The sequence below is a fragment of the Oncorhynchus clarkii genome, chromosome 2 (assembly GCF_045791955.1).
Source record: "Oncorhynchus clarkii lewisi isolate Uvic-CL-2024 chromosome 2, UVic_Ocla_1.0, whole genome shotgun sequence".
NCBI classification, from domain to species: Eukaryota; Metazoa; Chordata; class Actinopteri; order Salmoniformes; family Salmonidae; genus Oncorhynchus; species Oncorhynchus clarkii.
This window is the reverse complement of record NC_092148.1, coordinates 93534831-93551850: the sequence shown is the minus strand read 5'-3', so window position 1 is coordinate 93551850 and position 17020 is coordinate 93534831. Positions and strand designations below refer to the sequence as shown.

The 17020-nt window shown below is 45.5% G+C and overlaps 1 protein-coding gene across 1 annotated transcript in view; it reads right to left on the bottom strand.

Moving 5' to 3' along the window:
• LOC139378560 (unconventional myosin-Va-like) overlaps positions 1 to 11088 on the bottom strand; it is a 31269-nt gene extending 20181 nt beyond the window's left edge. Inside the window, exons 1-12 of the mRNA XM_071120842.1 lie at positions 10902 to 11088; positions 9405 to 9515; positions 7066 to 7237; positions 5012 to 5156; positions 4694 to 4850; positions 4417 to 4560; positions 3980 to 4061; positions 2737 to 2844; positions 2506 to 2612; positions 1384 to 1649; positions 1084 to 1165; positions 261 to 401 (exon numbers count right to left, since the gene is read on the bottom strand). Coding sequence (XP_070976943.1) covers positions 261 to 401; positions 1084 to 1165; positions 1384 to 1649; positions 2506 to 2612; positions 2737 to 2844; positions 3980 to 4061; positions 4417 to 4560; positions 4694 to 4850; positions 5012 to 5156; positions 7066 to 7237; positions 9405 to 9515; positions 10902 to 10928 — 1542 coding nt within the window. The 5' untranslated portion in view covers positions 10929 to 11088. The remainder of the gene's footprint in view (positions 1 to 260; positions 402 to 1083; positions 1166 to 1383; positions 1650 to 2505; positions 2613 to 2736; positions 2845 to 3979; positions 4062 to 4416; positions 4561 to 4693; positions 4851 to 5011; positions 5157 to 7065; positions 7238 to 9404; positions 9516 to 10901) is intronic.
• Positions 11089 to 17020: the final 5932 nt, after the last annotated feature.

Here is a 17020-nt window from a genome sequence, read left to right as displayed (position 1 = left end):
TGATGTCATTACAGGTTATTGTGTGTAGATGGGTGAGAAGAAGAAAAAAAAATAATAATAATAATTCAATTCAGGTTGTAACACAACAAAATGTGGAGTAAGTCAAGGGGTATGAATACTTTCTGAAGGCACTGTATGTGTGGAGTAGACTTTAAAGAGTCAACTCCTCCCTCTTGTCTTGGTGTTCTACAAGGATCCATTCTAGGACCATCCATCATCATTATTATTATTAGTGCGTGTGTGTGTGTATTTCGTGTTACTTTGCACTCCTCATCCAACAGGTCCAGGACCCCCATCTTGGCCTCGATGAGGTTGATACAGGGATGGTTATCATAGAAGTCTATCAGAGTCCAGGGAATCTCCTCCTTCATGTACTCCTCCTGCTCCAGCTTGAACACATGCTGCAGTGAGAGAACACAAGCTGACCTCTGACCTAACGTTTCAAACAGACAAGTATGACAAACGGCAGAGAAACAGCTGACATGTAAAAGCCTAAATCCCAAATCAAGCCCTAGCCCCTATACCCTAGGTACTTGAGGAGATGTAAAAGCCTAAATACCAAATCAAGCCCTAGCCCCTATACCCTAGGTACTTGAGGAGATTTGAGAGTTTTATGTAATATGGCGACCTGGCATAACACAGGGAAAGATTAAGATTTCACCATATTGCTTAAACCTATCCAATCCTCTCAGATCTAAGAGTTTGATTTTGGATTGATTGTGTGCCTCTCATAAAGATAATCTGAACAGGCTTGTTCAATCAAAGAGAGAGAGAGAGAGACAGACAGAAAGAGAGACAGACAGAGAGACAGAGAGAGACCGACAGACAGACAGACAGACAGACAGAGACAGACAGACAGACAGACAGAGACAGACAGAGACAGACAGAGACAGACACAGACAGACAGAGATACAGAGAGAGACAGAGACACAGAGAGAGAGACACAGACACAGAGAGAGAGAGAGAGAGAGACAGAGAGACCGAGCCAGAGAGAGAGAGAGAGAGAGAGAGAGAGAGAGAGAGAGAGAGACACAGAGAGACACAGAGAGAGAGAGAGAGAGAGAGAGAGAGAGAGACACCTACCATGTTAAACTGCTGTTGAAGCTTCTCGTTGGCATAGTTAATACAGAACTGCTCAAAGCTGTTGATGTGAAACGTTTCAAACCTGGGGGAGGGGAAACATGACTAAGGTCAAGAGACCATTTATACACTGAGCGGACAAAAGCATTAAGAACATCTGCTCTTTCCATGACAGAACGGAGGCTGTTCTGAGGGCAAAAGGGTTAGGAAGGTGTCCTTAATGTTATGTAAACTCAGTGTACATTCACAATGTAAACACCAGAAAACATCACTGACACCCCACCACCACCACCACACACCCACCCATAGATGTCGAGAACCCCAATGAAGGAGTGCTGTTTGACAGCAGAGCGCAGAGCCTCATTGATGTGGTCTACGATCCAGCTGAAGAGTTTAGCGTAGATGTGTTTGGCCAGCGCGTCCCGTGCGTTGATCGCATGCACTTTGGAGAGGGGCTTAACGTAGGTCTCCGTGGCAGTCTTCAATTTTCTGTGGCACAGCCAATGAGACATGTCCTGGTAGGCCACGCCCATCAGCTCACAGAACACCGTCAGGTGAGTATTGTCAGGCTGCAAAGACACAATAATATATACTAACATAATGATAATATAACACCACAAACACAACATGAACAGTTTGGGACAAACACAACATGAACATCAGTTTGGGACACACACAACATGAACATCAGTTTGGGACACACAACATGAACAGTTTGGGACAAACAAAACATGAACAGTTTGGGACAAACACAACATGATCAGTTTGGGACAAACAAAACATGAACAGTTTGGGACAAACACAACATGATCAGTTTGGGACAAACACAACATGAACAGTTTGGGACAAACACAACATGATCAGTTTGGGACAAACACAACATGAACAGTTTGGGACAAACACAACATGATCAGTTTGGGACAAACACAACATGAACAGTTTGGGACAAACACAACATGAACATCCGTTTGGGACAAAGGGCTGGTTTCCTGGACACAGATTAAAGTTTAGTCCTGGCCAGTAGCACTTTCAATGGAGATTCAGTGGCCAAAAAAAAAAAAAGATTTCAGATTTTCCATTGAGTGTTTTTTAGTTCAGGACTAGGCTTAAACAAAATCAGTGTCCGGGAAACTGGCCCGAACACAAAAGGGCCAGCATTCCATACAAAACCAACACGGAATTGGCAGCATTGTTGTACTTTCAACAGCCCCTTAGGCTACACTCTGTGATGCCTTGTACAGCATAGCTCTACGCTGACCAGGGAAATGTGCAGGACAGCCCCTGTGAGAATAGTCAAACGTGTTATAAGAGATTCTTAAAGAGCTCCCTAATTTCAATGCCTATGTAATGTAATGTCATGCTTTAAAATGGGGGAAAGGGTGCCATTTTTGGGACATAGTCAAAGAGGTTTTGTTTTGAACTCGCCAGGATGGTACTGCTGTCTGCCGATCTCTCTTCCACCTCCACGTTGCCAAGGTGAAGCAGAGCGGCCAGGATCTGGAAGAGGTCCATTTGATACGTTTCATTGATTCCTGAAAAAAAAAAAGAGCCTCTTTTAGTGTCGTCTCTAGTGACTACAAACAGGTTTAGTGTGGCCCTCCACCTGGCTCAACCCTGCAAGTATTTGGGGGGTGTTTCCCTATTATCCTAACTCACCCAACAATGAGAAAGCCTTCCTGGTGCTGCACATCTCTTTGGCATCGTCTACTCCCTCTATGACAGGGCTACCTCCCTGGTTGGTACAGTGGAAATCATCAGCGTTACCTGCAGACAGGAACCATACACAACAACCACAGACTTCATCTACCTGCCATAGATTTCCTATGAATCAATCATTCAAACATGTTTACCGAGCCTGCAATGAGTTAGCATGACAACCTGATCTGGGATCAGGTTTTTACTATGTTTGGGATGCATTTCATTAAGGATATTCCATCAAACCACTCTGTGTGGAAACATGTTCCTTTCATACATGTGGGAATAGCTGCTCACAATGGTTTGATTTTCTGTTGCCGTGACAGCAGCATTCCACGCTCTGGATGGAGTGCACGACTTTCTGTTGCCGTGACAGCAGCATTCCACGCTCTGGATGGAGTGCACGACTTTCTGTTGCCGTGACAGCAGCATTCCACGTTCTGGATGGAAGCATGACTTTCTGTTGCCAATGACAACAGCATTCTACACTCTGGATGGAAGCATGACTTTCTGTTGCCGTGACAACAGCATTCCACGCTCTGGATGGAGTACACAACTTTCTGTTGCCGTGACAGCAGCATTCCACGCTCTGGATGGAAGCATGAGTGGTAAGATTATAGAGAACAAGAGGAATACTCTTTTATATTTATGGCTGCCCAACCCTGTTCCTGGAGAGTTACCCTCCTGTAGGTTTTCACTCCAACCCTGTTCCTGGAGTTACCCTCCTGTAGGCTTTCACTCCAACCCTGTTCCTGGAGAGTTACCCTCCTGTAGGTTTTCACTCCAACCCTGTTCCTGGAGTTACCCTCCTGTAGGTTTTCACTCCAACCCTGTTCCTGGAGAGTTACCCTCCTGTAGGTTTTCACTCCAACCCTGTTTCTGGAGAGCTACCCTCCTGTAGGCTTTCACTCCAACCCTGTTCCTGGAGTTACCCTGACACATCTGTTGCATTGTGTTGTGTGACAAGATTTGTCCCCCAGCACAAGGTGCACCTGTGTAATGATCATGCTGTTTAATCAGCTTCTTGATACGCCACACCTGTCAGGTGGATGGATTATCTTGGCAAAGGACAAATGCTCACTAACAGGGATGTAAACAAATTTGTGCAGAACATTTGAGAGAAATTATTATGTTTTTTGTGCGCATGGAGCATTTCTGGGATATTTTATTTACGCTCGTAAAACATGGTACCAACACACCATACCTAACTGGAGAGGTTTGAACTCAGGAAGGTGTGAGGAGGCACACAGTTGGTAGAAGATATGGTAATTCCTCTCCTCGGTAGCCTGCAAAGACAACAAAGTGTATAATCAAATCGAGTTTTAAAAATAAGACAGACTGGGCCAGTGGCACACTACCTCTTTCTCTTCAGGAATGTGTTTGTTAGAAAATCGTAAAGCCCCATAATTCATTAGGACGAAGAGGAACGAGGACATCTCAGCTGTAGCAAAACCCAGGCTCCCCAGTCAACATGCAGTGAAGAATTTTTTTTCTTCATTTTTTTTACAATTTTTATTACAGATGAGAAACTTATAAATGAGGTAATGTTGAGTAGGTATGAACCAGTTAGCTAGGGTTTGCCCTAAAGAACACACCCTGAACTCCAGCCATACCAAATACAGTCCGCGTATTGGACCTCACCTGAAACACCACTCTAGATTTCTCCAGCAAGTACGTTCTCATGTTAGCCCCGATGATGTGATAGTTTTTGTCGAATCCAATCTCGATGTACTTCCCAAAGCGACTGCTGTTGTCGTTTCTAGTCGTCTTTGCATTCCCGATGGCCTAGAGGGGGGGGGGGGGGAATAGAATGAACGAGCTCCGGGTATCATTTGGGTAGTTGACTTACAACAACGATTGCCCTTCTAGGATTAAATAAAGTTTACTGAATTGAAAGACAGACCGGTGGGCTCTTTACCTCCATGATGGGGCTGGAGGCCAGCACTCTCTCCTCCACATTAGCCTCGCTGGAGGACCCGCTGACCGTAGCAAAGTACCTCATGGCATACTTAGCAGAGACTGTCTTACCAGCCCCAGACTCCCCACTCACTATGATAGACTGGTTCCTCTGATCTCTAGAAGAAGAAGAAGAAGAACAAGATAGAACAGCCATCCTTGAAGTAATCACTGAAGTTGCATGACTGGACAGCTGAAAGTCACGTGATGGAGACCTGTCCAATCACGTCAAGAGAGGAAGGAAGCAAGGACAAAGCATTGAGCTGAGTGATTGACAGACCTGGCCATCTGTTTGTAAGCCTCCTCTGCCACAGCGAAGATGTGAGGATCCATGTCGCCCATGTTCTGTCCACTGTAGGCGTTGATGATGTCATGGTCATAGATGGGTATGCTCTCATAGGGGTTGATAGCAACCAACACGATGCCTGAATGAATTCACATTAACGAATCAGTGACATGATGTATCAAAACACACGCACACGCACACGCACACGCACACGCACACGCACACGCACACGCACACACACACACACACACACACACACACACACACACACACACACACACACACACACACACACACACACACACACACAGCATTTAAAACATTTCAAATAGCCCAGGTCTGATAGCAGTTAACAACAAATATTTTGCCAGATACAGAAATAACAACAATGACAACAATGATCTAATTTCCACATGAAATTTCCCGATAAAAAAACTCTGCAGCTCCACCACAATTGCATATTTACAGCGGTTAAAAGAAGCATATTTAGGTAGAACATTCTGAACGGTAGTTCAGAATGTCAGGACTTCTGAATATATGATCGACACTATCTATATTACCTCGAACGGAACTGACAGTCCTGTGAACGGGACTCCAAAGTCTACAGTGAGTCACCAGAACAGAGTTAAAGGCTTTAGTTTTTACCTGCAACACGTGTAGATGGACTTGGGAGTGTGAGTGTCTCTTAACCACAGTAGGTGTAGATGGAGTGTGAGTGTGTCTTTACCACAGTAGGTATAGATGGTGTGTGAGTGTGTCTTTACCACAGTAGGTGTAGATGGAGTGTGAGTGTGTCTTTACCACAGTAGGTGTAGATGGAGTGTGAGTGTGTCTTTACCACAGTAGGTGTAGATGGACTTGGGAGTGTGAGTGTGTCTTAACCACAGTGGGTGTAGATGGAGTGTGAGTGTGTCTTTACCACAGTAGGTATAGATGGAGTGTGAGTGTGTCTTTACCACAGTAGGTGTAGATGGACTTGGGAGTGTGAGTGTGTCTTTACCGCAGTAGGTGTAGATGATCTTGGGAGTGTGAGTGTGTCTTTACCACAGTAGGTGTAGATGGACTTGGGAGTGTGAGTGTGTCTTTACCACAGTAGGTGTAGATGGACTTGGGAGTGTGAGTGTGTCTTTACCGCAGTAGGTGTAGATGATCTTGGGAGTGTGAGTGTGTCTTTACCACAGTAGGTGTAGATGGACTTGGGAGTGTGAGTGTGTCTTTACCACAGTAGGTGTAGATGGACTTGGGAGTGTGAGTGTGTCTTTACCGCAGTAGGTGTAGATGGACTTGGGAGTGTGAGTGTGTCTTTACCACAGTAGGTGTAGATGATCTTGGGAGTGTGAGTGTGTCTTTACCACAGTAGGTGTAGATGATCTTGGGAGTGTGAGTGTGTCTTTACCACAGTAGGTGTAGATGGAGTGTGAGTGTGTCTTTACCACAGTAGGTGTAGATGATCTTGGGAGTGTGAGTGTGTCTTTACCACAGTAGGTGTAGATGATCTTGGGAGTGTGAGTGTGTCTTTACCACAGTAGGTGTAGATGGAGTGTGAGTGTGTCTTTACCACAGTAGGTGTAGATGATCTTGGGAGTGTGTCTTTACCACAGTAGGTGTAGATGGAGTGTGAGTGTGTCTTTACCACAGTAGGTGTAGATGGAGTGTGAGTGTGTCTTTACCACAGTAGGTGTAGATGGAGTGTGAGTGTGTCTTTACCACAGTAGGTGTAGATGGAGTGTGAGTGTGTCTTTACCACAGTAGGTGTAGATGGAGTGTGAGTGTGTCTTTACCACAGTAGGTGTAGATGGAGTGTGAGTGTGTCTTTACCACAGTAGGTGTAGATGGAGTGTGAGTGTGTCTTTACCACAGTAGGTGTAGATGATCTTGGGAGTGTGTCTTTACCACAGTAGGTGTAGATGGACTTGGGAGTGTGAGTGTGTCTTTACCACAGTAGGTGTAGATGGAGTGTGAGTGTGTCTTTACCACAGTAGGTGTAGATGGAGTGTGAGTGTGTCTTTACCACAGTAGGTGTAGATGGAGTGTGAGTGTGTCTTTACCACAGTAGGTGTAGATGATCTTGGACTCCACGAAGCGCACTTTGAGGTTGTGTAGAACTGCTGGTTCGTGGAGGTAGCTGAGAGCCGTCAGGTCATTCTCCCCCACCAGGATATCAGGGTTCCTTAGCGGGGGTAAACTATTGGTCTGGGGGTCGATCTTGTGTTCCAAGTTCTGGAAGAAAACACCGCAATCAGATGAAAGCAACACCCCAAAAATAACAATAACAAATATATATATATATATATTCACTGGACAAGCACCGGGAATTAGTGCAAGCTTATGTCAGATGGTGCAATGTATCTAATATGGGTTGTTTATTCAACATTGTAATTGTATACAGTATGCCTTATAATTAATTAAAGAGGGCACTATGCAAAAACCGCTCCACCATTTCCTGGTTGCTAAAATTCTAATAGTTCCCCTAATTTCAATTTATGTAACAAAACAAGCAAGTATAGTGTAGAGAATCATTGTACCGTCTAAAACCACTGTTAAATATATGTTCCATCACCTAAAATATTGTATTTTCAGCTGTTTGAAGCTGGTGTACAAAACCCAACGGACATTTTTTTTTAACAAGAAACAATACAAATAGAGCACATAGAACATATCTACCACTTCTTAGACTTGCTTTCAATGGGAATGACACATCTATAATTCACATTTCTATGTGAATTTCATCAGGTCGCCCCAAAAAAAGTGACATATTGCAGCATTGAACTCCTTATAGTGTAATTAGTCTCTCCTCCATGCTTCCATTAAATAGAGAGTTGAAATGCTGATCCTCTTCTGCCCAACCACTCGGATAACATCTTGGGCTTATTTCCATACCTGAAGTACATGGATTTACATGCCTCAACTTGAACCGTCAGCTGCTGTGCAACAGTAAAAAGGTTTGGAGTAAAAGCACCGCGGGTGATGTGTCCTCATACGTTTCAGTCCCTGTATCTAGCTTGATCTAAAAAAATATAATGTTTAGGCTACTTAGGAACATCTCTCCACCCCTCCAGACCCATCTCTCCACCCCTCCAGACCCATCTCTCCACCCCCCCAGACCCATCTCTCCACCCCTCCAGACCCATCTCTCCACTCCTCCAGACCCATCTCACCACCCCTCCAGACCCATCTCACCACCCCTCCAGACCCATCTCTCCACCCCTCCAGACCCATCTCTCCACTCCTCCAGACCCATCTCACCACCCCTCCAGACCCATCTCACCACCCCTCCAGACCCAGAACCCATCTCACCACCCCTCCAGACCCATCTCACCACCCCTCCAGACCCAGAACCCATCTCTCCACCCCTGCAGACCCATCTCACCACCCCTCCAGACCCAGAACCCATCACTCCACCCCTCCAGACCCAGAACCCATCTCTCCACCCCTCCAGACCCATCTCTCCACTCCTCCAGACCCAGAGACCCATCTCTCCACCCCTCCAGACCCATCTCACCACCCCTCCAGACCCATCTCACCACCCCTCCAGACCCATCTCTCCACCCCTCCAGACCCATCTCACCACCCCTCCAGACCCATCTCACCACCCCTCCAGACCCATCCCTCCACCCCTCCAGACCCATCCCTCCACCCCTCCAGACCCAGAACCCATCTCACCACCCCTCCAGACCCATCTCTCCACCCCTCCAGACCCATCCCTCCACCTCTCCAGACCCAGAACCCATCCCTCCACCCCTCCAGACCCATCTCTCTACCCCTCCAGACCCATCTCTCCACCCCTCCAGACCCATCCCTCCACCCCTCCAGACCCATCCCTCCACCCCTCCAGACCCATCTCTCCACCCCTCCAGACCCATCCCTCCACCTCTCCAGACCCAGAACCCATCCCTCCACCCCTCCAGACCCATCCCTCCACCCCTCCAGACCCATCCCTCCACCCCTCCAGACCCATCTCTCCACCCCTCCAGACCCATCTCTCCACCCCTCCAGACCCATCCCTCCACCCCTCCAGACCCATCCCTCCACCCCTCCAGACCCATCCCTCCACCTCTCCAGACCCAGAACCCATCCCTCCACCCCTCCAGACCCATCTCTCCACCCCTCCAGACCCATCTCTCCACCCCTCCAGACCCATCCCTCCACCCCTCCAGACCCATCCCTCCACCCCTCCAGACCCATCCCTCCACCCCTCAAGACCCATCCCTCCACCCCTCCAGACCCAGAACCCACCTCTCCACCCCTCCAGACCCAGAACCCATCCCTCTACAACTCCAGACCCATTTCTCTACCCCTCCAGACCCATCTCTCCACCCCTCCAGACCCATCCCTCCACCCCTCCAGACCCATCCCTCCACCCCTCCAGACCCAGCTCCTCTCTCACTGTGCCATCCTCCAGCTGTAGACACAGAGCTCTGTCTCCAGGAGTGTAGTCCTTGGTGAGCTCTGCTGGCTTCCATGCCTCCACAGCATCTGGGAGCCAGACCCGGGCATACTGAGGGACAGCGGAACACTGGTTAATGCATGGACATGCCAACAACATAACAGCTACATCTAGGACTTAAAAAGCGACGAGTCATAGATATGGCTAGGCAACATACTGACATTTTTTAGTGTGATCTAATCTAATTATACAGAGGGAGTAGAGGGACAGAGGGACACAGGTTAATGCATAGAAATGTCAACAACATAACAGCTACATCTAGGACTTAAAAAGCGACGAGTCATAGATATGGCTAGGCAACATACTGACATTTTTTAGTGTGATCTAATCTAATTATACAGAGGGAGTAGAGGGACAGAGGGACACAGGTTAATGCATAGAAATGTCAACAACATAACAGCTACATCTAGGACTTAAAAAGCGACGAGTCATAGATATGGCTAGGCAACATACTGACATTTTTCAGTATGATCTAGTCTAATTATACAGAGGGAGTAGAGGGACACAGGTTAATGCATGGACATGTCAACATAAGGACAATGTTGCACTACTACTATCCAGAATAGATTCAGACCCCTATGCTTGCTTACAGCTACACTCGGGTCAGACAAGCTTCTGCAGAACCGGATGTAATCTCAATCTAGGGATGAGAAATGCATTTTTACTCCTAATTGTCCTATTATCCCAACTCTTACACGAGCTAATTTAAAAATAAAAAAAAATTAAGCATTCGTTCAATCTTCTCGGTGTAAGAGTTTGGATAATGGGACAATTCAGAGTATAACTGATGTCTCATTCCTGGATTGTGGTCCATTTTCCCAGACATATTTTGCGCCGGCTCTGCGGTGTCTTAATTTATACAGGAAGTTTGTCCGATCCGAGTGCAGCTGTGAACAAGCATACAGTCAGAATCTATTCTGGATACACAACTGCATTCTAGTCTAATCTAAATGATCAATGCCATTTAAAAAAAAAAACATCTGTGACCATTCTCTTCGGATATACAATCTAATATCACTATGGACGAGATGACAACATTACTTATTCAGTCAATAATCATCATTGACATTTCTCACCAACAAAACCATTGATGTTACTAATAACTTTATAATCTTGATGCAACTCACAAAGTAGTTGAGGAACGCTCAACTCCCATTCTCTTAAATCGAGGCGATATACACGGAGTAACTTTAACTTTCCTCAGCTGTGTCATCACTCTTCACTGTCTGTGGCAGTTATTGACATGTAGCAAAAAGTCTATCGCAATGACCTAACGTTACATAAAGACACACACACATTAACTGTGAGAACAAAACTGAGGGCAACGTTGATAAAATAGCGTAACTCCATTTAACTGTTGTCTCTATCCGTAAATGATCCTATAGTCCTACTAACTTACATGCCACTGACAGAAACATACTAATCATATTAGCCTACCTTGGAGTATAGTTCAGAAGCTGCCATGACATTCAATATGCCTTATATCCACTCTTCACTTTGGCCTCTGTCTCTTCATTTGCGACCCAGTTAATAAATATGAAAAATATAAAGGAAAAAGTAGCGGAGAGAGAGAAAATAGCGGCTACGTGCCGACAGGAATCTCCATACTTCTTCAAGTGTGAAGTCTCTGTGCATTATGGGTATATCTATTCCGCGCGTCCGGTGGCTGTTGCCTTGAAAGGTGACCTCCTTGTGGCTGCTTGGCTTATTACATATTACATTCAAACATTCAAACATAATAACATTCAAACATACACGCATCAGCAACCACAGTTAATGAAATCACTGAAACCCTTAACGAAGAGCTGCCGTCAGTGTTGGAATGGGTGGCCAGTAATAAACTGGTCCTTGAACATCTCTAAAACTAAGAGCATTGTATTTGGTACAAATCATTCCCGAAATTCTAGACCTCGGCTGAATCTGGTAATGAATGGTGTGGCTGTTGAACAAGTTGAGGATACTAAATGACTTGACGTTACCTTAGATTGTAAACTGTCATGGTGAAAACGTATAGATTCAATGGTTATAAAGATGGGGAGAGGTCTGGCCGTAATAAAGAGATGCTCTGCTTTTTTGACACCACACTCCAAAAAGCAAGTTCTGCAGGCTCTAGTTTTGTCTTATCTTGATTACTGTCCAGTCATGGGGTCCAGTGCTGCAAGGAAAGACCTAGTTAAGCTGCAGCTGGCCCAGGGCAGAGGTGTGTGGTGAAGATATAGACCAGTCTCTCTCTCCAGACTGGCTCAACAGGGCAGGGGTGTGTGGTGAAGATATAGACCAGTCTATCTCTCCAGACTGGCTCAGCGGGGCAGAGGTGTGTGGTGAAGATATAGACCAGTCTCTCTCTCCAGACTGGCTCAGCAGGGCAGGGGTGTGTGGTGAAGATATAGACCAGTCTCTCTCTCCAGACTGGCTCAACAGGGCAGAGGTGTGTGGTGAAGATATAGACCAGTCTCTCTCTCCAGACTGGTTCAACAGGGCAGAGGTGTGTGGTGAAGATATAGACCAGTCTCTCTCTCCAGACTGGTTCAGCGGGGCAGAGGTGTGTGGTGAAGATATAGACCAGTCTCTCTCTCCAGACTGGCTCAACAGGGCAGAGGTGTGTGGTGAAGATATAGACCAGTCTCTCTCTCCAGACTGGCTCAGCAGGGCAGGGGTGTGTGGTGAAGATATAGACCAGTCTCTCTCTCCAGACTGGCTCAGCAGGGCAGGGGTGTGTGGTGAAGATATAGACCAGTCTCTCTCTCCAGACTGGCTCAGCAGGGCAGGGGTGTGTGGTGAAGATATAGACCTGTCTCTCTCATTCATTGTTTCATTGTGTGAATTGTTTTCCCTTTTATTTCTTATTTTTATTAATTCACCAGTACATATGTTGCCACTCGCCTGTAGTAAATGTACCGTTAATCCCCCTGTCGTTTGTTTACATTCATTTCTGTTAATGCATGTATTAATTACAGTGCATGTATTAATTACAGTAATTTACCGTTCTCATTCTCGGAGAGGAAACATTGTTTGCAGAGTTCACAACCTGCTACACTTGTGAGAAACAAGTTTTGGTTTATTTGATCAAATGTATTTATTTTCATTGTCTTTTGTTTGGAGTGTGAGCAATGAGTAACGTGTTTGGTTTCTCTGTCCTGAGTGTTGAGGGAACGTGTGTCTGGTTTCTCTGTCCTGATCGTGTTGAGGGAACGTGTGTCTGGTTTCTCTGTCCTGGTCATGTTGAGGGAGCGTGTGTCTGGTTTCTCTGTCCTGGTCATGTTGAGGGAGTGTGTGTCTGGTTTCTCTGTCCTGGTCATGTTGAGGGAACGTGTGTCTGGTTTCTCTGTCCTGGTCATGTTGAGGGAGTGTGTGTCTGGTTTCTCTGTCCTGGTCATGTTGAGGGAGTGTGTGTCTGGTTTCTCTGTCCTGGTCATGTTGAGGGAACGTGTGTCTGGTTTCTCTGTCCTGATCATGTTGAGGGAACGTGTGTCTGGTTTCTCTGTCCTGGTCATGTTGAGGGAGCGTGTGTCTGGTTTCTCTGTCCTGGTCATGTTGAGGGAGCGTGTGTCTGGTTTCTCTGTCCTGGTCATGTTGAGGGAACGTGTATCTGGTTTCTCTGTCCTGATCATGTTGAGGGCCTGAGCACATATAGATGTACCTGGTCTGCTGCTCAGAAATGTAAGTCATAGCTTTTTGAACATCCATAGTGAATAATAATATATTAAAACTATTTTATTTTTTTTATATTTCCACAAATCTGCCCCTCGATAATCACCAATCCTCGGTGTGAAAGCGCAATGGTGACCGCTGACTGATACCAGACTCAGAAACCTGGATAGACGTGCTCAGCGGAAGAGGCATTGAAGCGGTAGGTGAGAGACATGGTACCCCTCATGGTGTAGAAGGAGAGGGTGCCTGCCGATAGGTCCAAGAAGACCCCTATCCGGGATGAATAGGGTGCATTGATATCCAGTTGGTCTTTACTATGCTGGGCAGAGTGGCTAGAATCGGAGCTGTCCCCGTAGCCTGTCCTCTTGAGGTCCTTTTAGGTGCAGGCCCCCCTTTTCCCTCCACCTCCCAGTAGTAGGCACCTCCGGACAAGGGATCCTTGCAGAGGACCTGGCGCAGTTAGACTGGTACAGCTGGCATTAGGTGGTACAGCTGGCAGAGGACCTGGGGCAGACAGTCGAACCTTGAGGTACCTTGAGGTACAGACTGGTACAGCTGGCAGTCGAACCTTGAGGTACTGTCTGTGGTGGTGCTGGTCCACCTTCTTGTTACCTCTAGACTGGTACAGCTGGCAGTAGGCTGTGGTGGTGCTGGACCACCTTCTTGTTACCTCTAGACTGGTACAGCTGGCAGTAGGCTGTGTTGGTGCTGGTCCACCTTCTTGTTACCTCTAGACTGGTACAGCTGGCAGTAGGCTGTGGTGGTGCTGGTCCACCTTCTTGTTACCTCTAGACTGGTACAGCTGGCAGTAGGCTGTGGTGGTGCTGGTCCACCTTCTTGTTACCTCTAGACTGGTACAGCTGGCAGTAGGCTGCGGTGGTGTTACCTCTAGACTGGTACAGCTGGCAGTAGGCTGTGGGGGTGCTGGTCCACCTTCTTGTTACCTCTAGACTGGTACAGCTGGCAGTAGGCTGTGTTGGTGCTGGTCCACCTTCTTGTTACCTCTAGACTGGTACAGCTGGCAGTAGGCTGCGGTGGTGCTGGTCCACCTTCTTGTTACCTCTAGACTGGTACAGCTGGCAGTAGGCTGTGGTGGTGCTGGTCCACCTTCTTGTTACCTCTAGACTGGTACAGCTGGCAGTAGGCTGTGGTGGTGCTGGTCCACCTTCTTGTTACCTCTAGACTGGTACAGCTGGCAGTAGGCTGTGGTGGTGCTGGTCCACCTTCTTGTTACCTCTAGACTGGTACAGCTGGCAGTAGGCTGTGTTGGTGCTGGTCCACCTTCTTGTTACCTCTAGACTGGTACAGCTGGCAGTAGGCTGTGTTGGTGCTGGTCCACCTTCTTGTTACCTCTAGACTGGTACAGCTGGCAGTAGGCTGTGTTGGTGCTGGTCCACCTTATTGTTACCTCTAGACTGGTACAGCTGGCAGTAGGCTGTGTTGGTGCTGGTCCACCTTCTTGTTACCTCTAGACTGGTACAGCTGGCAGTAGGCTGTGTTGGTGCTGGTCCACCTTCTTGTTACCTCTAGACTGGTACAGCTGGCAGTAGGCTGTGTTGGTGCTGGTCCACCTTCTTGTTACCTCTAGACTGGTACAGCTGGTAGTAGGCTGTGTTGGGGTCCACCTTCTTGTTGCCTCTAGACTGGTACAGCTGGCAGTAGGCTGTGTTGGGGTCCAGGGTGAGAGCGCTGGCATCCGAGAGAGGAGAGTGAATGTTAAGGTGAGGTTTTGGGCTTGATAATTTAACCCTTTATACCCGTACAATACTACAAATTAGTAGGTATTACAACGGCTATGTACGGACGGTAAAGGTTTAGTTTAAAACCAATATTAGTGTATTATCCATTTATACAAAATAACCAAGTCACGCAGAATTTAATATCCTGTCACCAAGAGCCCTATTGGAATCAGCCTCATGTCAATCAATCTTAAATTATCGTACCCCAGGTTATATGAAAAACCACATTGATATGGTCCATAACCAACACAGTAACAATAGCAGAGCTAGTGTTTGTTATGTCTTGTAAAATCCCAAGAGTAAACAGTACTGTGAGGAGCACGTTTTTTTTTATACAGGCATTTGTCTATGGAATGGCCTCTGAAATAGCTTCAAAAAGCAGGCAAAGATTTTAATCTGGACAAGGTTGTCTAAATCAGAGAAACCACTACATTGCCTCTTGCGCCCCCTACTGCTGGTACGGTGTATTTATTTGAAGGATTAATAGATTTGTTTTAACGTGAAATTAATAACGGTTGATTTTTAAGGTTCGGGAGAAGTGCTGTGAATAGTGCCACTTTTTAGGATGTTAAAATACATGAACGTATTTATGGTTATTTTGTAATTTTCTCTTTGTCTTTTAATCATTAGACGTGTTATTGTTTTTACCATGGAGGATCACTATGGAAACAAGCTGTGATATCCTCTGGGTCCACATTGTACATTTTGTTGAATATGTATGTTACCCAAAATAAATTCAATCGGTAAGAATAAAAACAACCAGATTTATTTAATAATGTTATGGAAAACACAGTCCAGATGTATTTAATAATGTTATGGAAAACACAGTCCAGATTTATTTAATATTGTTATGGAAAACACAGTCCAGATGTATTTAATATTGTTATGGAAAACACAGTCCAGATGTATTTAATAATGTTATTGAAAACACAGTCCAGATTTATTTAATAATGTTATTGAAAACACAGTTCAGATTTATTTAATAATGTTATTGAAAACACAGTCCAGATTTATTTAATAATGTTATTGAAAACACAGTTCAGATTTATTTAATAATGTTATTGAAAACACAGTTCAGATTTATTTAATAATGTTATTGAAAACACAGTTCAGATTTATTTAATAATGTTATTGAAAACACAGTTCAGATTTATTTAATAATGTTATTGAAAACACAGTTCAGATTTATTTAATAATCTTATTGAAAACACAGTTCAGATTTATTTAATAATGTTATTGAAAACACAGTTCAGATTTATTTAATAATGTTATTGAAAACACAGTTCAGATTTATTTAATAATGTTATTGAAAACACAGTTCAGATTTGTCAAATTACAAATGTGTCAAGTAAGTAAAATAAATGTTAAAAAACTTTTAGGTTATGAAGATTACAAGTCATTTCAAATTATAAATTGAAAAACAATTGAAAAGTGACTTACGGGTCTCTACATAAATCCCATGTGTATTATTATTATAAATCAACTTTGTTTCAACAGTTCACGGTTCTGTTTTGGGGGGGAAAAGAAGCCAAACATGTGGGATACTGGATGAATCAATATGAAATATTAAAAGAACACATTGATTGTCAAATGCAGATGAGCTCATAGAGCCGACCTGTTTCCAGATCAGTTTGTGTTCTTGCCAGCTCCCATTGCGGTCATTTGGTATGACAATTCCATAAGGAGTTGTCAAGACAGCAAACAGACCAGCACCCAGGCTACAGACCAGCACCCAGGCTACAGACCGTCACCCAGGCTACAGACCGTCACCCAGGCTACAGACCGTCACCCAGGCTACAAACCAGCACCCAGGCTACAGACCGTCACCCAGGCTACAGACCGTCACCCAGGCTACAGACCAGCACCCAGGCTACAAACCAGCACCCAGGCTACAGACCGTCACCCAGACTACAGACCAGCACCCAGGCTACAGACCAGCACCCAGGCTACAGACCGTCACCCAGGCTACAGACCGTCACCCAGGCTACAGACCGTCACCCAGACTAATAAATGGATGGATTTGAAGATAAATGAGCCTATTACATTCTCTTCCACGTTCATTGTGTTCTTTGCCAGTGTTGGTCAACGTGAACATTAAAGCTGTATTATTAGAGCTACTGTGAAAGCAGAAAACAAGTAAAACATCAACCAAGAGAACAAAAGCTA